The following is a 27,830-nucleotide window of genomic DNA, read 5'->3' on the forward strand; positions in this document are numbered from 1 at the left end:
TGTATTTTGGATCTGCGAATGCTCGTGCTATAATCAGAGAGTGTGAGTTTTACTTTTCGAAGAGTGGTTATGACAGCAAACAAGGAAGGATAAAGTTTGATGTCCTTTTGACTTCATACGAGATGATAAATTCTGATTCATCATCATTGAAACCTATAAAGTGGGAGAGCATGGTACACTTCTAGTCATAATTCAAGTTCTAGAACCATTAAGATAAAATTAAAGCATACCTTTTATTTTTATTTTTGGTTTTGTGAATAATGTGGTCAAATGGATTTGTATATCTAAATGCAGATTGTTGATGAGGAGGGTCACCATCTCAAAAACAAGAATTCTGGACTATTTTCTTCATTGAAGCAATATTCCACCAAATGTCGTGTGCTTTTGTCTGGAACTCCTCTTCAGGTTTATTTAAACTCATGCATTTGTGCCTTAGATGATTTACTTATGATGTCTTGGAATCTTTTAACATGGGTGTTGGTTTTTATTCGGGTTGCTTAATGTTTAGAAAGTATGTTTTTTTTTATCAGCAATGAATTAATAGAATAAAATAAAATATTTTAGGGGTGTCTCAATCTTTATACATAAGATGCTCTTAATTTAAACAATCAACAAAGAAAAACAAAGTTAAGTGACACACTACTTAACTTAAGAATCTTAAACTACTTAAACAACCCCTACCCAAACAGAACTGGTTTTGCAAAAACCAGCAAAACAAAAAACTTGATTGTTAGCTAGCTACTGGAATTTTAACAATCTAAAACTTGATGTCTAGCTAGCTCCCTTCCCATTGCAACAATTCCAAACATTTACCCTGTGTACAACATTTTATTGCCAAAGTGAAGCCCGACCTCTGTTGCCAATCTACTTCCATGGGCACTTCACTGCCTTGAATCACACTCTTCACACATCCACATCTTTTAAGCACCAGAGGCTGGTCTACCAATCACACAAAACGTGCATGCATAACATTGACCAAGATTGACAACATTTGGACATGGGCTTACAGGTCAATTTTTTGCCTAACAGACCCCTTAACAAACTTGTCCTGCTTGCTGCAGCAAAAATAACCCATAACCGTTTTCTGATTAATAAACTGCTTCTACACTAACATCTTCCTTGTCCCTTCTTCAACGTCGTCCTTTTTGTAACGTATATATGACTCCACTACTAAGAGAATCATTGTCCCTGCATCCCTACCATATGACCTTTCCACCCAATAGACACAGATAAAGAGAAATACAATTCTAACCAATAGGTAATGCACATAACAGGTAAACCAGTTACATATCAAGATAATGAAAAAACAACATATAACATGATAAAGGATCCAATCAGGGACCCAAATTTCTTAAAAATGACTTGATTCCTTTGTTTCCAATTTTCTCTGACCATTGCAATCCAAATACAACTCTAAGATCTGTTTATCTCTTGTGTAGCCCAGTTCAGATTAAACTGTAGGAAATGAGATTTGCCTTCCTTATGAAATATTGTTGGTTCCCCCACCCATTCACTACAGAGGCACCATACTCTCTAAGCTGCTCTACATCCAAAGAATACATGACTTCCACTTTCCTCATCTTCCCACACATAACACACCTATTGCTTTCCAGGACTAACCCCATTCTCTTCAAATTAGCTCGCGTCAGAAGCCTGTCAATCAAAACTCTCCAGGCAGTAGTTAATGACGCTCCAAAGAGCCTCATTCAATGTACTATTGGTTCCTTCGTCCCTCGTCCCTAGTCCACCCGCCTCTCTAGGTTCACACACCTTTTCCCATGTCACCCATTCTATCTTCTTACCTTCCTCCCCCCATAGAAACTTTCTCTAGATATTCTTGATGGTATCTACCACTGACTTTAGAACGACATATAAAATAGGGGTATTGACAACAAAACAGATTTGAGCATACATATTCTCCCCACCAAAGATAGAAATTTCCCTTTTTACCTGTCCAATCTTTTCCTTATCTTTCAATGACTTTGCCCCCAAAAATTAGTTCTCCTGTGGTTACTGCCCACGCCATACCCAGGTATGTGAAAGGAACCTTCATAACCTCACAATCAAGGATAGACGGTATATTCACAATTGGGGTTGCCTTATGCCCACCTCTCCCAGTTGGCTTTTTGAAAAGTTGACTTTTAATCCTGAAGCCAACTCAAAGCAGCATAACATAGATTTTATGACCATCATTGTGGGTATTATCCTTACAGAATTTTTTTTAATAAGGTGAATATAAATTTTTAAATTCATAACTTAAATTATTAACCTATGTTCATCAATGTGCACGGATAATTTTAAAAAGTAATTTATATTTGATCATAAAATTAAAAGAAATTGAAATGTGAAATTGAAAAGTAATTTTGATCCTTTAAAATAGATACAGATTAATCCATGTTAACATTAATTACATCAATATATTTATATCAAACTATAATGTTATATAAATTGAAAATTTTATTTATCATTGAATTATAACTATATATATATATATTATTTTATTGTTTATATATATATTTTTAGATTGAAAGAATAAAAAGTTATTCACAACACTTGTATTACAAAATATTATATTATTTGATAAATAATATGTAATAAAATCAGCCATAATAACTGTCTTTGATTTGATATTAATGCTTTATAATGGATAGTGCTTTATAACAGATTACTAAAATATTTTTATTTGGTAATAAGTATATGAAGTGTAACATTGACTTATAGAGTAATAGAGGTGATCATTCATATCCTTAGATTTGTTAATAAGTTTCATTTTTCTATTAAAATTATTTTTTAATTCAATAAAATCATAATATTTAAGTATTTAATTATTTTTTAAAGCAACTGTTTGTTACACGTAAGATTCTAAAAGAAAAAAGACATTTGCATTAAACCTAATAGTCTCGGGAGATGTTACTAATACAAGTTGAGTTATTCAACTTCGTGTAATCATCTCATTTTCGGCTTCTAAGGACAATGCAAAGTTACCAATAGTAATAAAAATATATTAGGGTTTTGTACATGTAAGTGATGAAATTAATGCACACGTTTATCACGTATAAATAAACGACATAATTAATAATTAATTAATATTTCCTTGATTTATATAAGAAAAACTACTAAAATATATATTTAGACTCACATTTCATCTTCTTGTAACTACTAAGTAACACAAACATATTGAAATAGAGTTATTTTATTATTTATATTAATATACATTTAATGTTTAGTCAGAATTTTTTTCTTGAATACGAAATTTATTTTCATAATTACAAGGTTTTAAAAAAATTAAATTTTATTATCTAAAGATACTTTGATGCCTACATATTTTTAACAAAGATCTATACTATTAGTAGTATTACTTTCTAATTTTATTTTTTACATCTTTTACATACTTCAATTCTTGTTCTTTTGATAAAAACATTCTAACCTTGATTTCAGAGATTTAATTTATATACTTAATACTATATATGATATGAATATATGATTTTGTAATAAAAAATATATAATACAATACTTTTGTGGGCTTAAAACAAATTTGGTCAAAACTTTCTGTAAACAGATACAGTTTCGGTATTATTCTTATGTATGTTCTTCCACCTTTATTTAAATATTTTTATTATTATAAATAAATATAAAAATTTCAAGATAAATTGAAAAAAATAATTATTCATTATGACAGTTTTAGAAGTACACAGTGAAATGTTTTTTTTTTCTTTTTCAAAAGGTTCAAAATAACACTAGAGGAAGAAAAGTCACTTCTCAACAAACACATATTATTCTTTACCTGTAAATAATGTTTAAAAGATAAAACATATTAATATAATTATATTAGTTTTTTTATTATAACCTAATAACTACCTCGTACCTATTAATCATGTCTCTATTCCACTCTTTCTTCTACTTTCATGCTCACAGTAAGAAGTGAGCTTTCTTTGCTTCTTTTTGAATTCAAATCTCTTTCTCTTCCAATTTCTAAAGTTCTCACCAACTTATCTTCACTCCATTATAGTCCTTTGCTGTTAGCTTAGTCACTATAAGTCCTTGGTTGAGTTGTTTCTTTCTTCCTTACAAATTTGGTTTTTATTATTCTTTGTAAGTTTTCAAAACCACTGTTGTTGGTGTCTTATGAATTCTTCTGTATTCTTGAAAACTTGATTACGGAACCTTGCATGACTATGATGAGGTTCTAGGGTTTCACTCTTGTCTGCGTTTTTTAAACCTTGAAGTGTTACCCTGGATAGCATACTTGTTCTACAAGATTCCTCAAATGAGCATCCAGATGGTCTTCCGATGTGTTGTTTTGTCTTTTTTCTTTTTCAGTTGTTTCGTAGTTTGATCTGAATCCTTGTGGTTTGCATGTTTTGGATTGTTTTTAGTGTTTGTTGATGCTGTTCTTTTGTTTTATGTGAATGTATGTTGCAAATGCTGTTTATTTATGTAAGCCGTTTTGTTTTAGAATTTTGTTAGAGTTAATCTGAGATTGAAATGATGTTTTTCAAAGAATAAATTTATTGATGCATGAGATTTTTTTTATCAGCAAACAATAAATTTATTGATGACCTATATATCATTATTGTTTTTCCCTCCTTATTTCACCTGCATTATTAAGAGGAATGGACCATAGTCTTATTTTTTATGGAAAAGGAAATAATTGCAGAATTAAACTGGGAGATAAACATGGAAAGCTGAAAATGACTTATAATTTTTTCATGAAAAGAATTATTACTTCTGTTGCACAGAAATTGGTTCTTCTATCTATTTTGTATGTTATGATACGAAAATGATGTCTTTAATCATGGCTTTGGTATGGTAAGATGTATTAAATAATTTTTTTTTCGATAGCAAGGTGTTTTAAATATCCTCTTAATTGATATGAAGTTCTCTCTTAGTTATGCATAAATTCTATATTTTTTCACCAGACGATGAGTACCTCATCCAAATGTAGACCCCGTTACAGCTTCTATGAGTTAGATGAGGAGGATCAAGTTATATCCCCTAGAAAACATGGGAAATCTACAGAAAAAGATGTGGAAATTGATGGAAATGATACTGTAAGTTACTTCTCATTTTTGTGGGAAATGCTTAATCATTAATTGATAGTTAATGATATTTTACTGTAACAGAAGAAACCAATGTTGAACTTCCTATTAAACTTATGTAATTGAGAAATGGAAAAGTTTAAAATTCTTTGATATATACTATTTATGCTCTTAACCTTTTTGTTAACTGATATTGTGTTGTATATTTCTGCATGCTTATGAGAAAATTCTATCTTAGCAGAATGTTGAAGGGCTTCGTGGAAGATCGAGTCAAAGGAAGAAAAAATACACTATTGATGATTCTGATGACGACGATTCAGTTATTCTCCCTAGGAAACGTGGGAGACCTAAACAAAAAAACAAGAAAATTGATACAAGTGACACTGTAAGTTGCTTCCTTCCCTCTTTGTGCTAACAATTTTAACTTATTTAGGTCATATTTTTTTCCTTCATTGTGTTTGCATGCATATCTCTGATAATTGATGATGATATAAAAAATTGTTCTGATGTTCTTTGTGCTTGCTTATGAGAAATTTTGATCATGGCAGAATGAGAGTGGCTTGGTTGAGCGGCTTCGTGAAAGATCCTGTAAAAAGAAGCCAAATTATATTCTTTATGAGTCAGATGAAGAAGATGCTGGTATTTTACTCAGCAAAAACCTTGAAGAAAACCTTGTGAAAATTGAAAGAAGTGACACTGTAAGTTGCTTCTTTTCCTTCTTGAGTTCACAATTTTAATTTTGATTTAAGTTATACTTTTTATTTTATATTGTTACAATTAATTTTAAAAATACAAGCACAATAATCTAAAAGTCGTTTTAATTGCCATTACCAATTGCAATCTCTATGGATGCTTTTAATTGTACCTCAAGGCTGTTTTTAGTTTCTAGAGATCACTTAAATAAAGTTTATATATATATATATATATATATATATAATTTCAAATCTCATGATTATGCTTATTCTATATAAACATTGATCTTCATCGAAATTTTATCTAATTAAATATTTTTTTTATCAATAATAAATAAATAAAATTAAAAAGAGTATTTGAATGATTTTTTTAAACGGCAAAGAGTATTTGAATGAAACTCCAACTGTTATAAATTTTTTATTTAACTAAACAATTATTTTTTTTTATCAAAATAAATAAATTAAATTAAAAAAGCATTTGAGAAATGTCCCGACTCTTAAATAAAAAGGTATAAAACCTCTGAACTCAAACTAAAAGAAGTTATTTGCATAACACATTCCTTATACATTTAAAAGTGAGATTTAACTAAAAATAAAAGAAAAATTATATTTTTCACAAGTTCTTAAGTTCTATATAATTTTTTGATGTGATAGTTTTAATAAAAAAAATGTAATAAAGGATACATTTGTAATACAACTCTTGATGTGACAGTTAAAGGATAAATTTATAATTAAACAATGTAAAAAATAATTAAAATAATAATATTAAGAGTTGTAAGATGAACGTAGAGAAAAAAATGAATTATCAATATTATGATTTTATTTAAAATAATTACTTGAACATCCAATTAACAACTGATGACAACTAAACAACCACATCACTATCATGAAATAAAAACTAATTTGAAAAAAATAAAAATTAATTAATATAGTGACTAAACTGTTACTATAAAGACATGAAGACTCAAGGCAATTCACACCATTGTTGAGAGTGATACAGAGAGCTCTAGTTTTTTTCTTTCTCAAACATTGTTTAGCCTACACGGTGAAGGTTCCCCAGTTAGCCATGATTTCCCACCATTGCTCAAAACAAGTTTTTACACATATGTCTGGTATCTTGCAACAGGTATTATCAATGCTCATTTGATTTTGTTACGTAAAACATGTAAATATCTCACTTTTTTCTTTCATTCCATGTTTCGATATTTCTATCCTTCGGAATACTAGAAAGAGAATGCATGTCAAGCTTGTGGAGAAAAAGGAGATCTTCTGAGCTGTGAAACATGCAGCTACTCTTTCCATCCAAGTTGTATAATCTCACCAGTTAGAAGCCTCATTCGAGACAATTGGAGGTGCCCTCTGTGTGTAAGTCTATGATACCTTTAACAAATGTAATGCTTGAGTGATGGCTTTACGATTGTACTAATAATATCAGCTACTTTTGCAGGCTAGCCCAATGAATGGTATTGATAAGATATTAGATTGTGAGATGCGTTCTGTGGTAGCAGCTGGTGAGAGTGATGCAACAAAGTTGGAGTCAAAGCAGACTCTTGTCAAGCAATATCTTGTTAAGTGGAAGGGACTCTCATATTTGCACTGCACATGGTAGATTCATTGATTATTTTGTTATTTCATAACTTTCTATTCCTTTTTTTGAATCTTGAAGTCTTTCTCACTGTTATTGTTCACCACAGTTTTTAGTTTTGAATATCTTGTTCATTGATTTCTCTTCAAAACTGCATGTTGAGTTTTTATTCGATCTGAATCTTGCAGTCTTGCTCACTCTTATTGTATCACTACAGTTGTTAGTTTTGAATATCTCGTTCATTGATTTCACTTTTCAAAACTGCATGTTGAGTTTTTTTATTGGATCTGAGTTTTTTTATATATTATCTATTTACCAGTTACAATTTTTCTCTCTTTAGGGTTCCCGAGGAAGAGTTTTTGAAGACTTACAAGACTCAGCCGGGTCTAAAGATCAAAGTAAACAGCTTCCATCGTCGTATGGCAGCAGCCAAGAATCCTAATGAAGATTTTGTTCCCATTAGATCTGAATGGACTATGGTTGATCGAATAATTGCTTGCAGGTTCATCCATAACAAAGTTTATTTCCAATTTCCTTATTTGAAAACTAATATGTGATGAACATATTCCTAACTTGACATGATTAAAATTTAGACTGAGTCATGGAGTGTGTTGTTTTAAATGGTACAGTGGTAGCGATGACAAGAAGGAATATCTTGTGAAGTGGAAAGAGCTTCCATACGATGAGTGCTATTGGGAGCTGGAGGCAGATATCTCTGCATTTCAAACAGAAATAGAAAGATTCAACACATTTCAGTCTAGATCAAGGAAAGTTTCGTCTAGTAAGAAAAGTAGTATTCAGTTTGGTTCTGAATCGAATAATCTGCAGAAAGAGTTTTTGCAGTACGAAAGTAGTCCACAATTTCTTTCAGGGGGTATGTATTTTGACCGATTGATTCTTCCAACAATACTATGTTTCATATTATTTAATCAAATTTGGACGAACTTAATCACCTGCTTTCATATATGAAGGTTCACTGCATCCCTATCAGCTTGAAGGATTGAACTTCTTACGATTTTCATGGTCCAAGCAAACTCATGTTATACTTGCTGATGAAATGGGACTTGGTACTTATTTGTCTCTCATCCCTTTATTATTAATTTGGAGTTTCAAGCAGTAGTGTCATCTTAGAGACTGAGTTTTTCTTTTTCAGGAAAAACCATTCAAAGTATTGCTTTCTTAGCATCTCTTTTTGAAGAGAATGTTTCTCCACATCTGGTGGTTGCTCCGCTTTCAACATTAAGAAACTGGGAACGTGAGTTTGCAACTTGGGCACCTCACATGAATGTGGTATGCATATGTGATTCTTTAGTTATATTTCCATTTATGTGTTTAGGGTTTAAGTGTTATTGTTCTAAGTGTATGTTGGTTTGTGCAGGTTATGTATTTTGGATCTGCTAATGCTCGTGCTATAATCAGAGAGTATGAGTTTTACTTTCCGAAGAATCAAAATGTGAAAAAGAAAAATAAATCTAAAAAGAGTGTTTATGACAGCAAACAAGGAAGGATAAAGTTTGATGTCCTTTTGACTTCATATGAGATGATAAATTCTGATTCATCATCTTTGAAACCTATAAAGTGGGAGAGCATGGTACACTTCTAGTCATCATTCAAGTTCTAGAACCATTTAGATAAAATTAAAGCATGCCTTTTATTTTTATTTTTATTTTTGGTTTTGTGAATAATGTGGACAAATGGATTTTTTTTATCTAAATGCAGATAGTTGATGAGGGTCACCGTCTCAAAAACAAAAATTCTAGATTGTTTTCTGCTTTGAAGCAATATTCCACCAAACATCGTGTGCTTTTGACTGGAACTCCTCTTCAGGTTTATTCTTAAACTCATGCCATTGTGCCATTGATGATTTACTTATGATGTCTTAGAATCTTTTAACATGGGTGTTTGTTTTTTATTAGGGTTTCTGTTTAATGCTTACAAAGCATGTCTGGTGATTAGAGTGAAGAATTTTATTTTCCTAAATTCTTTCATGGTGGATGGAACACACAAATAGGAAAACAGTCAATAGGAATAGAAGAAAAAGATGTAACAGCAAATGAACAATTAAAAAATAGTACAAAATTATGTAGCACCACCATTATTGGCTCTTTTATTTTTATTAATTAAATTATGTTATAAAAAATATTCTATTGATAAAAATAACATAAATTACATTCTCATCCTTTCTATATGTAATAATCCGGAAACTTGTGTAGTAGAATGAAAATAAAGGGATGTTTATAAAATAACTTATCACACTAACTCAATTGTGTTGAGGTTGACCATTTATTTATGTTTTTATTCTTTTATTGCTTATTTATTTTTTGGTCAGAAAAAATAAAATGAATATTGATTATGAACTCTGCACTGTGTTTGTTAGGTATTTATGACATTGTTTTGAACCCTTGAACTAGCTCTTACTATTTTTTCTTTTATTTTTGCCTATGGTACATGCAATGAAATTTTGAAACCTATTTGACAACTTGCTCTTTGCTTTTCAGAACAATTTGGATGAACTTTTTATGCTTATGCACTTCCTTGATGCTGGAAAGGTTAGTAGTGGAGTTATATTCTAAGAGAATGTATGATTGTAAGTTTTTAATATATTTTGTTTGGCTTTTTATAGTTTGGAAGTTTAGAGGAGTTCCAGGAAGAGTTTAAGGATATCAACAGAGAGGAGCAGATTTTGAGACTGCATAAAATGCTGGCACCACATCTCTTGCGAAGTATACATCTATCTTAGAATCTTCCTTATTCCACAGTTATGATGATCTAGTTAGTAATTTGTTTACAAAATATGAATATCTAAAATTTGGATTCAAATTTTTTATGCCATGCAGGAATGAAGAAGGATGTGTTGACGGAACTACCTCCAAAAAAGGAACTTATTTTACGTGTTGAATTAAGCAGTCTACAGAAAGAATACTATAAGGCAATTTTGACACGTAATTATGAGATATTAACCCGCCAAGGTGGTGCACAAGTAAGATTCATTTTTTGATGAACTGAACTTTTTGGTGTTATATTCTTAACTTAGCTTTAAGAGGATGAAAATGAACATGTCAGTAATATTTTTCTCATGTGTTTTGTATACTTTTAATGCAGATTTCTCTTATCAATGTTGTTATGGAACTGCGTAAGCTGTGCTGCCACCCCTTCATGTTACAAGGAGTTCAACCTGTTCTTAATGATGACAATCAGGCACATGAGTAAGCTCACATGCTATATTATCTGAGTGCCATTATCTGTTTGAAACATTGATTCTTTTTTAATTAAATGAAAGAACGATAATGTATCACTATGGGTTGCAATCCTAACTTGATTTAGTCTACAAAGTGTGTACCATTTCATATGCAGCATTCTGAATACAATTAAACCAATCTGAACCGTATGGAAATCCAAACAACTTTAAACCAAGTTCCTGTCAAAGTAAAAGAGAAAGTATATGAAGTTTATAATTGTTAACTTTTGCACCTAAGCTAAAGTATTTAATGTTTAAAGTCATTAACATTAACATTTTTTATTGGTTAATATTATGGTTGATTTACTATCGTTTTCCTTCATTTCTATTTCATAGGCAATTACTTGAATCATCTGGGAAGTTGCAATTGTTAGACAAGTTGATGGTGAAACTTAAAGTGCAAGGTCATAGAGTCCTTATATATTCCCAATTTCAGAGAATGCTTGACTTGCTGGAAGATTACTGTTCTTATAGGGTAAGCCAGTTAGTCATCTATGACAGCATGCTTTGACTTAAGATAAAAGGAGATAAATTCAGGGACTGTTTCATGTAATTTTTGTTTTGTTCATTCAGAATTTGCAAAAAAATTTATTTTGTATGATGTTGAATTTGTTTTCCTTCTCTTTTAAACATTAGCAATGGCAATATGAGAGGATAGATGGCAAGGTTGGAGGTGCTGAAAGACAAGTAAAGATAGATTTGTTCAATGCTGAAGATTCTTCAAGATTTTGTTTCCTTCTATCTACAAGAGCTGGGGGGTTGGGGATAAACCTTACTACAGCTGACACAGTTATTCTATACGACAGGTGAAGCTTTACATGTTTTCAACATTTCTTTTCCTTTTTTTCCCTCCCCTCACCTTTTTTACACATATTCAAATCACATTAATAGATATTTTTCATAGTCTTGACAGTGTACTGTTAAATCATACAACTTTCTCTATACTCATTTTGATTCTGGCATCCATATCAAGCAGAAACATTAAGTTTTTGGTTTAAATAGAGTAGTATAGTGTTCTTATCCTTTCTCTTTAAGCTGGTTTGCTATCTCTGTTCTCTATAGTTTTCTGTTGTTTATTGTGTATTTTAATTCAATAATTTTTGCCTACAACTGACTGATCTGCCCTACTTTAAACTACAGCGACTGGAACCCTCATGCTGATTTGCAAGCCATGGCCAGGGCGCATCGCCTTGGGCAAACGAGGAAGGTTGGAGTTGTTTTCATTAATATGTAGTTGATTATTGTTGACAGAAAGCTCACAGTAGTTCTTCTATTGTAGGTCATGGTGTATAGGCTTATAACAAGGGGAACAATTGAAGAGAAGATGATTCAGATGACCAAAAAGAAAATGGTCTTAGAACACCTTGTTGTAGGGAAGCTGCAGTCTGAAAACATCAAGCAGGTAAATTTTACATTTATAATGACGTTGTATGTTGTAATTCACTCTCATTTCCAAGGAACACATGTAATTCAGATTAATTACTTGCTATCTTACTACGTATTGTGTTTATTTTAAGAAAAATAATCAATAATGGTATGGACCAGGAACATATAAAATCTCTTCTTTTGTCAAACAAATGATAGTTTGAATTCCTGACAATGAAAATTGAACTTTATCCAGTTAAGAATTGGTATTTATGAAGTTTTGATTGTAACTACTTATTTAATCGTGATTAGGAGGAGCTAGATGATATTGTAAGATACGGCTCAGAAGAGTTATTTGCTGATGAAAATGATGAAGCAGGCAAATCTCGCCAAATTCATTACGATGCTGATGCAATCGATAGGTAATCAAGAACATTCATTCCTGATGTAAAGTATGGTTAAATTTAAGAATTTTATTTGATGTGTTTCTCTTCATAATAGGTTGCTGAATCGTGATGAAGTTGGTAATGAAGAGGCGCCTGCTTTGGATGGTGAAGATGAAGATGGATTTCTGAAGGCCTTCAAGGTTTATTCCATTATATAATTTTGCACATGCTTTCTTGTGTTCCCACTCTTTTTCTATGAAATAATTGCTTAGAATCTCTTTGTTCCCATTATTTCAGATTCTTTGCTGTATTGACTAAATATATCATGTTCTATAGGTAGCAAATTTCGAATACATCGAGGAGGCTGAGGTAGCAGAGGAGGTGGCAGAAAATGTAGCAACTGAGAATCAATCCTCTGCTGCCAGTTTGAAAAAAGCAAATCACTGGGAAGAGCTGTTGAAAGAAAGATATGAACAACAGAGAGCTGAAGAGTTAAATGCCTTAGGCAAAGGGAAGCGAACCTGCACCAAGTGGCAGGTATGTTATGCAGTGTTTTATGCTGCTAACAAGTATTAATTTGTAAGAAAGGTATATCCCATAACAACTTAATGGGTGATATGATAAGTCCAAGAACTCATGGTAGATTATACTCCAATACCATATCAGAAAGTAGATTTTAAGTCTAAGTTAACCTCACCAAATTTGATCATATCTCTAGTCTTTATGGGATCTTCAACATATAAATTCACATATAGATGCTCACATTGGAATTTTGGGCTCACATTTTTTACCTTTTCAAATTTGTTAATTTTTTTTATCATATTTTAGTTGTGTTTAAGGTTGTATCATATTGACGATTTTTCCAATTCCCCTACGATTTCTTTTAAGGGAGAAGGCTCTACTCGTTGGGGAGATCTAAGCTCCGATGGTGAAGATGTTAAAGATGACAATTATGAAGTGGATCTTAGTGAGGATGATTCCATTTCATTTGATACTACCACAAGGCCTCACAAAACCAAACCTCACAAAACCAAAGATCGCGGTAATTATCAATATTGATTAGTAATAGTGATGGACTTTCAATATCTGTCCTTGAATGTGATTTTAATTTTCTTTTACTCATTTACAGCAGAGAGCCCTGAGCCACTTCCAGTAATGGAAGGGAAAGGAAGATCGCTGAAAGTACTTGGTTTTAGTCGAAATCAAAGGGCTGATTTTGTTCAAATTTTAATGAGGTTATATCCTGTTGTTTATGGTCATGTCTAGTCTCAAACCTTATGACATAGAAATATTGTTGTTAATCTGATTTGGTGAATCAATAACAGATTTGGAGTGGGTGATTTTGACTGGTCAGACTTTACTGCCCGCATGAAACAGAAGAGTTTTGAAGAAATCCACATGTATTTATCTCTCATTTTCCATTTTGTTGTTGCATAATTTAATGCTATGCTTGTTTTAGTGCTATTGATCTTAAACCTTTTATTGTATCCTCTTCTCTTTGAGGGGGAATTACATGACAATTGAGCCCATATGAATACTAAAATAGTGGCATATAATGATAAGAATATTGTGTATATGTATACTCGGGTAAGATAATAATACTAACATGATGTTATTGCTTACTAAATGCTTGTTTCAGCATAATAATACTCGGGTGAACTGCATGTTAAGTTTCATTCAAAACTAATTTATTCTCATACTATTTCATCAACTGTTTGCATTCGTTCTTTTGAACAGGTATGGACAACTCTTTTTGTCTCATATTGCGGAAGAAATTACTGATTCCCCTACATTCACAGGTATGGATTCTTATTGCTCTGATATTTTGTCAGTTTCTTTTGTTATTCTCAGTTCACTTATTTTCCCTCTCTGCTCGTTAGATTTTATGAGAGTTTTTTGAAATCTTTGATATTTGATTTCTGTTCAATTCCTATGAAGCTTTTGTTTTAGTTGAGGAATAATTATTCTGAACATTAGATCTTATTTTGAATGATTAAGATTAAAAAAAATCATTTGAGGTTTTTTCACATGAATTTTTTAAACAATCACATGACTTTTGATGAAAAATAATCCTAGCCATCCATGCATTGTTGTAATGTATCGTTGCACGATCAGAATTTCTTCCTCTTACTCTTATGAAGGCCCAAAGGGCTTAGGATTCTTAGCAGTCCCAATTCACTACAGAGATGAGAAACTTATACTACTAAGTGATGCAAAGTAATTTATTACCTTTAATACTGAATACAATGTGTCTTTAGATGGAGTTCCAAAAGAAGGACTTCAAATACCAGATGTGCTTGTAAGGATTGCAGCTCTGCTCCTTCTAAGAGAGAAAGTAAGTTTTTCAAATAATTCTTTTGGGTTTTAAGCTTTTTATTGCTTGTGTTTAGCATACTATTTATTCTCTTTGTTTCCACCTTGCACCAATATAAAAAAATTATTCCAAATTACTAAAATGGAGTTCTTGTTTAAAAATCAGTTCAGGAACATTTAACTACTTAAACGTTAATATTGTATGGAGAATGGGTAATAAGTAGCTACTGAATGACCATATTTACGTATTCTAACAACCATATTCTAGAAAATATTTGGGATAATAGCATATGGATGAATGGTGCGGTCTTTTTCTATCTCCAGCCAAATAAAATTAATATTTTTCACCTCTTTTTATTGATCATGAATTGGTGATCAATATCATGTGAAAAAATTTAAACCTATGCATCTAATTTCATTGCTTTTCTGTTTTCTATTTTGTTGAAAGGGTGTTTTCAAAAGTTAATATTATCTCTAGCTGATGAATGTTTTCTTTGTCTTGGAATGACAGGTGAAGTTTATATCAGAAAATCCTGAAACTCCACTTTTCTCAGATGATATCTTATCACGCTATCCAGGTCTGAAGGCTACAAAGATCTGGAAGGAGGAGCACGATGTAGTGCTACTGCATGCCATGTTGAAGTATGTTTTAGTAGATAAATTTCCCTATCATTGTAGGCATGGTCAATTGAATTCTATTTTATCTTTCTGAAACGCCTCTCCGAATTTAAACAATTTAATGTGAAAGATGTTCCAAGTTCCAACAGCATGTTATTAACCATGAAAGAGTTTTAGGCTTGAATACCATAAATTTGTATTGTACATTTTTGCTGGTATTTCCATTTCATTTTATGATTTGTGAGACAAGAATCTAGAAGGTGTTTTGCTGTGCTCTAACGGTGTAACTTTTCTAAACTTGATTCTTTTCTTTTCAAGGCATGGTTATGAAAGGTGGCATGATATTGCTGAAGATAAGGATCTGAATCTTCAGAAGGTTATCTGTCAGGAGTTGAATATTCCAGTTCTACAGTCTGATGTGACAAATGTGCAGTCTAGCTGCCCCCCATCCGGTGAGAATGTTAGGAGTGACATTGCTGCTGACGGTGCAAATATGACAAACGTGGAATCGAGCTTCACCAAATCTAAGAAGAGTGTTTCGCGTGGTTCTAGTCATCGTCGGAAGCAAGTCCAAGCATTCCGTAAGTCTGTGGTGGGGCATGACTATAAACAAATTCAGAAAGCACAGACTGAGTTTATAAAGAAAAGGTTTCGTCTCTTGGAAAAAGGTCTCAACGCTGAGTGCCAAAAAGAATACTATGTAAGTGCATTAGACTCCATTGTACTCAACTTCTATTTTATTACTCAAGTTTTTTCTCATTGGAATTCATGGATATATGGCCAAAATGTTAGTTGATCATGCTATTTTTGTCTTGGAAGATTCGTTCTGTTAAGGTAGCTGGTTGTTTAATTGTGCTAGGATACATAAAAGAAACAAATCTGGTTGCTTATTTTAATAACTTCCAAGTGTTTTTTGTTTTAGTTTGAGTTCTTAACAGATTTTAAAGAGTCTCATAATGTTCTATATTCTAAAATTTGTTTCTTTCTCTCTCCTTTGTCAGTTTTATTTTTTCTCATAAAAACATTAGTGTTCTCGTACAAGAAACTGATTCTGCAGGTGTTGATCAGTCCTTGTCTGCAATAGTTGTGGCCTTTTTTTGGATACTTCAGTAGCAATTTCATGGGTGGTGGTTTAATCTCCCATCTTATCAGTCATTTTTGTGGAATTGAGTCTTAATTCCAAATTCTAAAAACTTGCTTGGCATCAGACTAATTCATGAACTTGTGCAGGGAGATTCGAAACCAAATGAGCTGGAAACTGAAGAACATAAAGGTAAGGGCACGCGAGTAGATGTCACAGAGAATATCGCCTCTGAGACTGACGAAAGTGTGGCTGATCATCTGCCTCAAGTCAAAGGAATTGGTACAATGCTATGCAATTGTCTATTTTGCATCAGATTATGTAGTGCTGTTTTCTCTTTATATTCATTTTGTTTCGGTATTTTTCTTTGAAGAGCCTTTATTGCTATTTCTTGTTGCTATCTGCATGCCAAAGACAGACACTTGATTTTTGCCCTTCCACTTTTCTGCAGACACAGAGGATATTTATACTTCTGCATGTGACTTTGAACAAGATCGCCTGCAATTAGTATCTCTCTACAATGAGGTACAAATATATTTGTTTCACTGGTCTTCACCAGTGGTGCCTTATTTATGAAGGATGAGTGCATGATGTAACAGAGGGTAGGAAACATTTTTATAAACTATATATCCCTTTATATTTGCAGATGTGCTCAACTGTGGAGGAAAGCGCCATGGGTTTAGTCGAAACGGCAACAGACCAGGCACAACAGCAGGCTATTCAGAACTTGGGTCTACTCCAAAGCATTTCTGCAGATATCAATACAATTCTAAATGGTAAAGATATTGCAGATTAAATACAGTTCTGGGATTGCTGTCTGGTTCTGAAGTTAAATGCAAAGCTAAACATGTGGTGATGGAGAGATGCATGAAATACCAAGATTTCAGATCACATGGGGAATTTTTTTTTTTTTTTTATCAGCAATCTGTTGTATGTATCAAATATGTATCAAAACTAAGAATTGCTGTTGTATGTATCAAATATGTATCAAAACTAAGAATTGTACCACCATTAATGGCGAAAGAGAAATTTGTTGTACTTTGTAGCATGAAAATCTCAAATCTCATTATTTATTGAACTCCTTATGAAGAAATATTGATTACAAAGACCAGCCTCTATCCTTGCCTTAAAATTACTTAGAAATTGTGTTAATGAGTTGCTAATTGTAATTAACACTCCATCTAATCTTTGTAACAAACTAAGCTTTGGAGCACATGATTCAATAATTCATTATAAGACTAATCATGGAACTTGACATGTTCATTGTGATAAATGTTCTAAACAAAAGCCTATCAGTTTCTCACATTCTTTTTCAGAATACACTCCAAAGAAAAATTATAGTCTAACAATACAATTTACTTTTCATATGCATTAATTCACAATCTTTTCATAATAATAATATAATAGTAATATTTAAATTAATAATAATATTTTGACAAGTAACTAAATTAGTGGTTACTAAATGATTGTATAAATAATATTGATTTTTAATATATCACTATTCATGTGAAGACATTTCTTCAAAGGTTTTGCTTTCTTTATGAGAATTGGGCGTATTGAAAAAACTTTTATGGGCTTGACATAAGCCCACCTTGTAAGCTTGTAGTATGTCTCAATCAAAACAAATTCTTCATGCACTTTCATATTTTTCTCTTATACTTTCAAAAATACTAAAATTAATATTGACAATTTTTTTTTTTAATTTTAGAATGTAAAATTTGAAGAATTTCCGGATTATAAAGTCTATTAGTTAATATTTGTGAGTTTTTACATTTTGAATTTTGCAGAATCCAAATTGTAAAATTTGTATTTGTATTTTATATAATTCATAATGTAAATTTTGTATTTTATGTTGTATAATCTAAAATTTGAAAATATTATAAACAGTCAATAGAACCAATTTTTTTAATAGAATCTTAGTTAAAATTATCCTAAATACTTAAAGTTTATTAAGTCATAAAAAAAAATATAAATAAAATAATGTATAATTAAGAACTTAAAGTTCACTACTACATATATAATAATTAGTAACATAAATTTTTTTTACTAAATCAAAGAAAATGTTACTAATAAGATTTACTAACATTTTATCAAATGTAGCGGATATTCTATGTAACTAAACACTTTTTGATAACATTTTTACATTTTAATAGATACATTTACAAACATGTCACTAAATATTTTTAGTAAAATTTATTTAATAAAAAAGTAATATTTTAAAAATATTACTAAATCTTTTTAGTAATATTTATTTAATAAAAAGTAACACTATAAAAATGTTACTACAAGTTTTTAGTAACTTTTTTTTAATATAAAAGTGACATTTTAAAAATGTTACTAAATCATTTTAGTAATATTTTTTTTAAGAAAGTAATATTATAAAAATGTTACTAATTATTTTTAGTAATTTTTTTTTAAAGATGTGACATTTTAAAAATGTTACTAAATCTTTTTAGTAATATTTTTTAATACAACAGTAATATTATAAAAATATTACTAAAAGTTTTTAGTAATTTTTTTTAATAAATAAGTAATATTTTAAAAATGTTATTAAATCTTTTTAGTTATATATTTTTTTAAAAAGTAACATTATAAAAATACTACTCAAAATCTTTAGTAATTTTTTTTAATAAAGTGACATTCTAAATTTTTTTAGTAATATTTTTTTAATAAAAAGTAACATTATAAAAATGTTACTAAATTTTTTTATTAGAAAATTATACAAATTATTTAAATTTAGATTTAGATGGTAAGATGTCAATTATGTTTAGATGTTTTTATTTTATAAACAAGCTAGTAATAAAAATCTATCAACACAAACGTCAATAATTTCATTGGATTTTCAATCATCGAAAATGAATTTAGAAATATCTTGTCAATACATTGTCACTTTTGTTTACCATCTAGCACACATAAAATTTTTAGTATGTACTATGATTAGAGTCTCACAATCATACAATCAGTTCATGGGAATGACAGTCATTCACCAATGGGATCAAATTTGGTGACACTGGATTTGTGACATTAGTCAGCAGATATCCAATCTGAAAGAAAAACACAGGTAAATTAAAATATCAACTGAATTCAATGCAATACAGGATAAATACCAAGAATAGTTATGAACCAACTAAACTCATAACATACATGTGCAGACATTTACTATAAGTTATTTAGATATTCAAGAAAAAAAAACAATGACAAAAATTCTAAAATTACACACTTCAAATATAGCTTGCGACTTGTCAAGAGTTTATCTCATCTCAAATCCTAAGAAAGACAAATGAAGTGTTGATAGTCAGAACAACTAATAGGGGGAGTATAGGTGGACGGTAGTTTTTTTTTGCAGAATAAAGGGGTAATTTGTCCTCACTTCCTGTTCTTGACAAGTACACTGTCTTTCTTAATGTCATACTAACTAAAAAACTAAGAAAAAAGAACAACAAAGAATGCCTCATTGGCCTTCATTGGTCATAGATTGAGAAATGCACACAATATCAAAGACATGGCAGGAATAAATCAAATAGTGCTATGTGATCAATCAAATAGTTGCACAACACAGAAGTGAGAGATGTACCCTTCTTACAAAAATATAAGAAACATTATAGTACCAAATATTAACTACATTCAACTTATGACCAAAACTTGTACATTATTTTTTTCCTGTTATTTTCAAATCAGAATCCCAATTTCATTTTAATAATTTCTTTGATCCTTTAATGCACACATTTGGTTTAGAATTTAGTGAATGTATCTTTGTTTTTTCTCTACTTATTTAACTATGGTGTGAATGATGATGATAAACAAATCTTGAATTAAAGAAAATTCTGTGAATAAGAGTGAGTAGGCAGGCATGACACCACAAAAGGGTTCTAACAAGAAAAAGGGAAGTTTTGTCATCCATTTTAGGGTGTGTAGGTGAATGAAAGAAGATAGCAGTGGAGCAAAACTTATTGCAACAATATCAACAATTGGGTTTAGAAAAAGAAAAATAAATGCTTGAACTGACTATGCTTTTAAATTTAAATTTACCTCATTTTTTAGGACATTCCTGTCAATGCTTTTATCTGTCACTTAAATGAATGATTAATGTAAATGAAGCAACAATGTTACATTTCTGAGGCAAGCAAACAGTGGCTGCAGTAACTTCCTCCACATGGAAGAGCAATGTGACTCCAGGAAGCTATAGGTGGCCACATGTTTGTTCATATTTTCAAAATCATATGAAATACAATGATGTGACATTCAATCAAATGCTAAAACTATTTGCTCAAGGTGTTTGATTCCAATAAAGCAATTGTAAACAAGAAAGCAAATTGAAAGAAGAAACTATGAAAACAAATAGATGGAATCATCATCAACTATAATAAAGAATATAAAAAAAATCTGATTACCTAATCAACTTTAATTCGTCCCATCAAAATGAAGCTTTGGTTTCCGTTCTCTTTTTCCAATCTGTTTCTTTTGAACACCACTGATTTCAATACTTGTGTTAGATGGAGTTCATTAACAAAACAATAATGAAACAAAATAAACATATAAAACTATGATCTTATAATAAATTACACTAATAATCTTTCTTCTACTGTCCTGAAATGTAGTTTTCCTCTTAGTCTGGCTGCTCTATTGAAATAAAGTTCTATTGCCCGATTCAAATATCATAATTAAGTCAATCAATATTAAATTACTTAAAATATTATTCCAAACCATTTAAATACCTAGTAGATGTTTTAGGTGCTACCACCCAATTTTTGTCCATGCTTATGTTGTCTTGAAGCTAAAAATGAAATACCTGATAAAAAAAATGAAAAATTATCTATTAATAACAAAATTATCTATGAACTTTGGAATTAAAGGTGAGTAACTATTCAACAATTTAAATTCTAAGAATAAAAAAAGATCAAAACTTGAATACAAGATACAACCAACATGATGTGAAATAACAATGAAGCATTGAAAGTAGGAAAAATGGTACCTCGGTAGAGGATAAGGAAGATAAAAATTAGCCTATCTTTTACTCAATCCAATTAAACCATTCAATCTATTTTTGAGAATTAAGTAAAGTTTTGAGATTCATGAAAGGCGTTTTACATTTTTTTCCAATTCTTTTATTTTTGTAAACATGTTTCAAAAATTAGAAAATATAAGATATAATATTTTAAACTTTAATATTTAAAATTCAGTATACGTAAATTATGATGACACAATATTCCATTTCCATATATAATCATGTTAGGTCGAGTTAGAATAGTTAAAAAGATCATAATATATCAACATGTTTTTATAAAGATGAATGATTACATATCCTTGTTGAAACAGAGGAAATACTTTGAAAGCCTATTACTGGGGTCGGCCTTAGATGCAATTTTCATGCTAAGTTTCTAGCACTTCTACATATTTTAGACTTTGAAAAAAAAACACTTTTTCACAAAAGGTATCATGCATGTGCCTTTTTTTATTCATTCAACAGGTTTTGCCAATTTATTTACTCCATAAAAATCATTTTCATTTTATATTTAAAACTGTTTCTCATATTTCACGCACATCTAATCCTTTTTTTTTGTCAATACCGTTAAAATTTGCTCAATTACATATAAAGAATTAGATTTGGATTCACTTCATGGTAGTTATGAATTGATGTTAAATTAAACTTCACGTGATTATAATAATGTAACATGTTGTTACCAAATTATATTATTTAGTTACATCAAGTGTGTTGTACCTAATTGTATTATATATGACTTTTATATACCGTAACACTCTTATTTTCATCCTTTTATGTTGTTATCTTCTTCTCTAATTTCTTTCATCACTTCACACTCTCTTTATACGTACCAATTACACGTTTGCAATAATATTACTATATTTTTTTAGTCTATGATTTGTCACAGAATCACTAAAATTGAGTTGAATTTGTCAAATTAATTTATGAGTATAGACATACTGGTAACTGTTAGGCATGCATAGTTGATAAAACCCCTTGAATTTTTTTTAAAAAGTTTGGTTCCTCTACTTATTCTGAATGATATGTATCCAATATTGTGGTATGGTTGAGCTCTATGACAAAGTTAAAATTCAGTTCCATGGTTATCAAAATTGTACACACAGCGATAAAGGTTCCCCTCTCTTGATTACACCATCCACCGAATCTAAATAACCATGTTACTTAGAATTCCATGGAGTGGTTTTTGCCAATGTTTCAGAAACTATTTCTATCAGTACTGGACATGCCACTGGTTTCGGTACTAGCTATCTAGGGTAGACTTTAATTTGCTAAACACAACACTGACTATAGGCACTGCAGCGAGAAATTAATTGAGTCCTGTTGTATACCAGCTAGCTAGGCTCATTATTTCACATGCATAACTCTCTTATTTGCTATGCTATCCTTAAATCCAACATGTTACATATTCTCTTTCATTAACAACATTATTTCTAGTTTTCCACGAAGACATCCTAATATTGAAAATCATTGAAAAGGCAGGGAAAACATGGAGAAAGAGATTATAAATAGCAGCTGGAACAGTGATGTTCCGAGACATACCTTCAGTTGTAGTCTTAAATAGAGATCCACAGTTATCATTTGAGCAAGAGCTAGAAATGGAGCAGGGTTAACTGCATCAAGAAATAAATAAAAAGCAAATCAACAAAATCTCCAATTACTACTAGAAGAAAGGATCTATCAAATAAAAATAATTAATATTATCATATCACTGCCAAATTAGAATCAACACGTCTTGTACCAAATCAAGGAGATAATCACTATTTATTAGCATTTTAATACTGAAATCAAACACAAATTAATCATAAAAAATGAGATCGCAATAATCACCTACTAAAAAAACACTAATCCTAGGTTCAAATGTGAGAAATAAAAACTGTAAATGAAAACAATAACAAATTGAAGCGTTTGAACAATAGAGGAAATCTTACCTCCGAGAGAATAGAATGAGACAACGCACATAGCAGTGACACACACGCACGTAGCAGTAGCAACGACACACACACGCACGTAGAAGTAGTCGTTTGACCGAGCGAACAAGCAGGACGTAGATGAAGCACGGAGAACAGAGTGAAACCCTGAAGAAAAGGAAGGGCACTGTGAGAGTGAGGAAGAGGAACGACGAGACTGAGAAAGTGACGAAGAGGAATGTGAGAGATTGAGATTGAGAGGGAGGAAGAGGAACGTGAGAGACTTAGATTGAGATTGAGACTGAGATTGAGAGAGTAAACAGTGAGGGCAAAACAGTGAGAATCAGTGACTTCGAAAGAGTAACTTCGAAAAAACACTATTGAGTGAGAAAGAAAAATAATATGAGAAATTGAGTTGAATTTGAGAGTATATTTTGTATAAATTTAGTAAAGTGTAATATTTAAAAATTTTACTAAGTTAAAAAATTTAAGAGAAAATAGTAGTTTAAATTTACAAATTATAATATTTATTTATAAAATGTCACTGTTACTTTTGTGCATAGTGACATTTATATCAAAATTGTTACTATAATAATTAAAATATATGTTTATTTTATTTATAATGACATTTATATAAAAAAGTGTTATTATAATAATTAAAATTGATATACTGTAACATTTTAAATAAATGTTACTAGGAAAATGTTACCATAGATATAAAATGGTGTAGTGGTTGTAAACACCAGTCATGAGAATTTAATAAAAAACCAAAGTCAAGTCATAGATGATCAAGTGAGTAAGCAGATGTTGATATTTTAAGTCTAAATCCAAGATAAACGTATCTAATATGTGGAAACTCAAAACTTAAAGTCAAAATAAAAAGGTTCAAGATGACTTTTTTTATCAGAAAAAAAATAAGAAATAAGAGATATTTCAGGAATATATCTCAATCCTTATGCAAAGTCATTTCTAACTTCCTTACTCTATAATACATACCTACATGTGACACATTCATATGAACATATAAACCATTACAAAACCCATTCAAATCCCTTTACTCGTCAATAATAACACTTAGTAATTTTTTACAAATCTCACACAAACCAGTTGAGACACCAATCAGAATATGAAAAACTTATCCCTCGGGCTTTATTCACTACCCATGATCACGCCTTCGGCTGTGCCATTGTGAAAATTTCAATATGGTCTATCCTGCTACTTTTAAAGATCCTCTTATTCCTATGTTTTCACAGTTCACCTATATCTACTATCCACACACTACAAATCTGGTAACACTTTCATTCATGCCTCTCATCTTAAAACTTAAAAAATGCTTTGTTGATTTCTAGTGGTCCGTCGACGCCAATTCCATCCACTCGTAGCATTTAGACAACATAAGCAAGACAACTCTACCAGTTTAAGATAATAGATCAAGCTAAACATTCTTTGAGTATGATGATAAGTAAAATATACTCAAAATGTGAAATCGAACAAAAAATAATACACAAGGTGTAACATGAAGTTAGAAACGCTAAAAGTGTTGAGTCAAACTAAGTAAGTTTAAGCATGATGTGAAACTAACTTAAGACTGAATTAGAAATGTTCAAAAAAAAAAAAAAACGTAATAAAGGTACTCAAGAGTCAATAAATAAATATAAAACATTATTAAAGACAAATGGGCCTAATAAAGCATTATATTAATCTATATTTTTAATAAAAAAATACAAACCCCAAATCAAAATACAGTTCAATAATATAACAAAATGAACCAGCTTATCAAATTATGTGTTCTTAATACCTATATAATCTTATTTATGCCCTTTTACTTTTTTGGGAGCATAGTTTGCGAACAGTACGTGAAAATATCTTAACTTATCCTAATTATATTTTAAAGACAAATAACAACAATTTGTCAATATTATTCTCTTACACATGTCGTCTTTTTACTCATGCACACGGTCTTAGAGCTTAAAATAATTACTTTTGAGAGAAAATAAACCTTTGGATGCTAGTTCTTGTATATAGACAAATTTATTCTGTATTTGATGATTAAAGCTCTCATACTCCACTCTTGAGAACTAAACTATCTGCATAATGATTTAACAATCACAAGTAAGAGTGATATGTTTAAAATCAAATCTATGTTGATTTGGCATGGATTATATATCACTTTGCACATGGAAGAGTGCTCACAACATTTCTTTTATGTGTCTCTATAAATTGGCCATGTGTTCCTATCATTAAAAACTCACTTGAGAGTCAAGTTCAATCATTCCAACTAAATACTTATAAGAAAATGTTTGGTAGAAACACTAAAAGTAAACATGCTAGGATTAGCAGCTTTATTACATGTAGGAGTTTGTTTGGTAGATGATTTTAAAGTAATGGGATAAAGAGGGCATGCTCTTTTTTGTGTGTTTTAGAAATATATTGAAACAAACAAAACAGTAATTAGAAATGATACATCTTAGTTTCCATTTAAAAGAATGTAAAAAAACAAAATCAAGCTTAGAAAAGGTTATAAAGATTCACTTTTACAACATTAATTTTCTGTCAATTATTTTGGATATTATAAAATAGTTGTAGAACCGATATATAGATATTATAGATGTTTAAAGGGGAAGTTGTTTTACATAAGTTGATAATTAGCGAAATTATTATTTTTTTTTACAAGAAATGAATATATATTATAAGAAGAAGTTTGGTTAAGTTCTCTATGGTTTAGAGTTAATTTTGGACGGTGAGATGAGGGTTAAGGTGTCAGAGCAAGGTCCTAAAAAATTAAAAGGAAAAGAACTAAGAAAATGTACCAAGAATTGAAAGAGAGATATTTTACTTATCAAACGTAATTTCACACATTAATTACCAAAGTACCAAAATTTTAAAAAATGATTAAAAATGAATTGAAATTGTACGATTGTAGCACGATTTTAATGTAATTTGATTTTAAATGAACCTCAGTAGAAGAAGAACTGGACATAGACCAGAACATCAAATATTCTTTCTTTTGGTCTTCTTAAAAGACAAAAACATGTTTGTAAATAAATTGGACTCACTTTGGGGGTCCAAATAGAAAAATAGGCTAGAGTAGGTTCACATAGCATAAAAGGGAATGTACTTAGCGAAATGCGCTTGTGCCAAGTCCACTTTTTCAAGACAAAGCATCTAGGTTTAGGAAAGTTGACTTACCTTCTAGGGGCGGTTTGGGCGGTTTTCACCATGGTCACCATGTATTCACACCTTGAATTTAAATAGTAAATAAACTCTGCAGGAGTATTTTTGTGAGACTTGTGAGCTCTCATGTTGGGTCATATCTTGGGTGTGTAATATCTCAAGTGATGGCTCAAGTTGTCTGAGTCTTATCTTGGGTGGGTAATATCTCAAGTGGCGGCTCTTGCATCACTCATCTTGGAGTCTCTCTGCTCCAAGTGGCGTGACTTCATTTCTTCCCATAAGCTCTCTTCATCCCTTCCTCTTTTATTCTTTATTTTGCGCCACCTCCCTTCTATATATGTCTTCTTCTTCTCTTTAATTTGTTCTTTATTTTCTCCTTCTTCTTTATTTGTTCCTTGTCTCTAATTCCACTGCATCATTTGTCACCTTATAATTGTCTTTTCTCTTTGCCCTTCTGAAGTGAACCTTCACACTTACTTAACCACTTTGCTAAGTTCGTATCCAATGTGAATCTTCTTAAAGTTCTCATAATTGCTAAATTAAAAATTATAAACAAAAAATAACCAATAAAATGTGTTAATCTAAAATCAACTCACATCATCTCCACTATATATCTCTTCTCATTATAAGAACTCTCCAAGAAAGGAGAAGAAAGACAATTTTGAAAAACTTTTTCAATTATATTAAACTAAAAGTTATGATTACATGTGAAACTTAGCTTTTTATATTATATTGATATTAAACATTGGAGATTTGCAGCCGAGATATTTAAGTATTTTTTTCTTCAACAAAATAAGAATAAAATTAATAGGAAGTATTTAAGAGACAAAAAAGTCGTGTATTCAAGTTACTCCTAGAGACAAGGTTAGTCATCCCCATTCTAAGTTTAAATATAGTATGAATGGGGTTTAATTCTATCCAAATTACTACAAGAAATGTTTTTATGTAAATTATGTGAATTGCCTTAATCTGTTGTATATGGAATAAAAAAAAGATAATCTTTAGAAATGAATGACTAAAGAAGGAAGAGATTTTTAGTATGTTCAAGTTAAAAGATACTTTGTGTTAAATCAATGTTTTATATAAGAGTTGAATCATATTATATTGAATTAATGTTGTTTATTCTTGGTTGATAAAAAAAAATAAAAATGGTAACAATGGTGGGAATATCTTGATACGAATGGTTAAACCATAATAACAAAATTGAGGTCTCTCTTTGCTTCCTTTGGAAGTTGAAAGTCAGAAAAGAAAGGAAGAAGAAGAATAATAAGAAAAGTAACATGAGATCAATATACGGTCTGTGCTCATTGAATGGAATGTCTTTCATTTTAAACAAGAACATATCTTTTCGTCTTCTTTCTTACATTCATTTAATCTCTCATCTTTTTCTCTCCATCAATCAAATAATATATATATTTATATATTGAATG

General features: G+C 30.5%; 1 protein-coding gene across 4 annotated transcripts; it reads left to right on the forward strand.

Annotated features, from left to right (window-relative positions):
* The first annotated feature begins 2 nt into the window (after positions 1-2).
* LOC137816743 (CHD3-type chromatin-remodeling factor PICKLE) lies at positions 3-17,304 on the forward strand. Of its 4 annotated transcripts, none has more exons than XM_090298961.1 (34): positions 3-173; positions 295-405; positions 4,920-5,051; positions 5,281-5,424; positions 5,588-5,737; positions 6,959-7,096; positions 7,179-7,336; positions 7,657-7,818; positions 7,946-8,190; positions 8,288-8,383; positions 8,470-8,606; positions 8,695-8,907; positions 9,036-9,143; positions 9,815-9,865; positions 9,940-10,039; positions 10,154-10,296; positions 10,419-10,522; positions 10,891-11,029; positions 11,191-11,360; positions 11,695-11,761; positions 11,834-11,956; positions 12,232-12,341; positions 12,421-12,505; positions 12,642-12,842; positions 13,194-13,347; positions 13,435-13,540; positions 13,631-13,705; positions 14,043-14,104; positions 14,564-14,640; positions 15,130-15,260; positions 15,555-15,936; positions 16,467-16,599; positions 16,769-16,842; positions 16,964-17,304. In XM_090298961.1, exons 1-34 carry the CDS (start codon positions 123-125, stop codon positions 17,111-17,113), a joined length of 4,482 nt encoding a protein of 1,493 aa, XP_090155087.1. In that variant the 5' UTR covers positions 3-122; the 3' UTR covers positions 17,114-17,304. The 4 variants fall into 4 exon arrangements, with proteins under 4 accessions (XP_090155087.1, XP_090155090.1, XP_090155095.1 ...); XM_090298964.1 differs by having other exon boundaries at positions 13,438-13,540; XM_090298969.1 differs by lacking the exons at positions 3-173; positions 295-405; positions 4,920-5,051; positions 5,281-5,424; positions 5,588-5,737 and adding an exon at positions 6,704-6,857.
* The last annotated feature ends 10,526 nt before the right edge of the window (positions 17,305-27,830 follow it).

This window comes from Phaseolus vulgaris, chromosome 1 (genome assembly GCF_051622355.1).
Source record: "Phaseolus vulgaris cultivar YP4 chromosome 1, ASM5162235v1, whole genome shotgun sequence".
In the NCBI taxonomy this organism is placed as follows: domain Eukaryota; kingdom Viridiplantae; phylum Streptophyta; class Magnoliopsida; order Fabales; family Fabaceae; genus Phaseolus; species Phaseolus vulgaris.

Bases quoted from the DNA above. Each gene is read 5' to 3' on its own strand.
- LOC137816743 (XM_090298961.1), top strand. From the start codon at position 123: ATGATAAATTCTGATTCATCATCATTGAAACCTATAAAGTGGGAGAGC. The intron at 8,908-9,035 runs GTACACTTCTAG...ATCTAAATGCAG, and splicing joins CTATAAAGTGGGAGAGCATG to ATAGTTGATGAGGGTCACCG. The intron at 11,957-12,231 runs GTAAATTTTACA...AATCGTGATTAG, and splicing joins AGTCTGAAAACATCAAGCAG to GAGGAGCTAGATGATATTGT.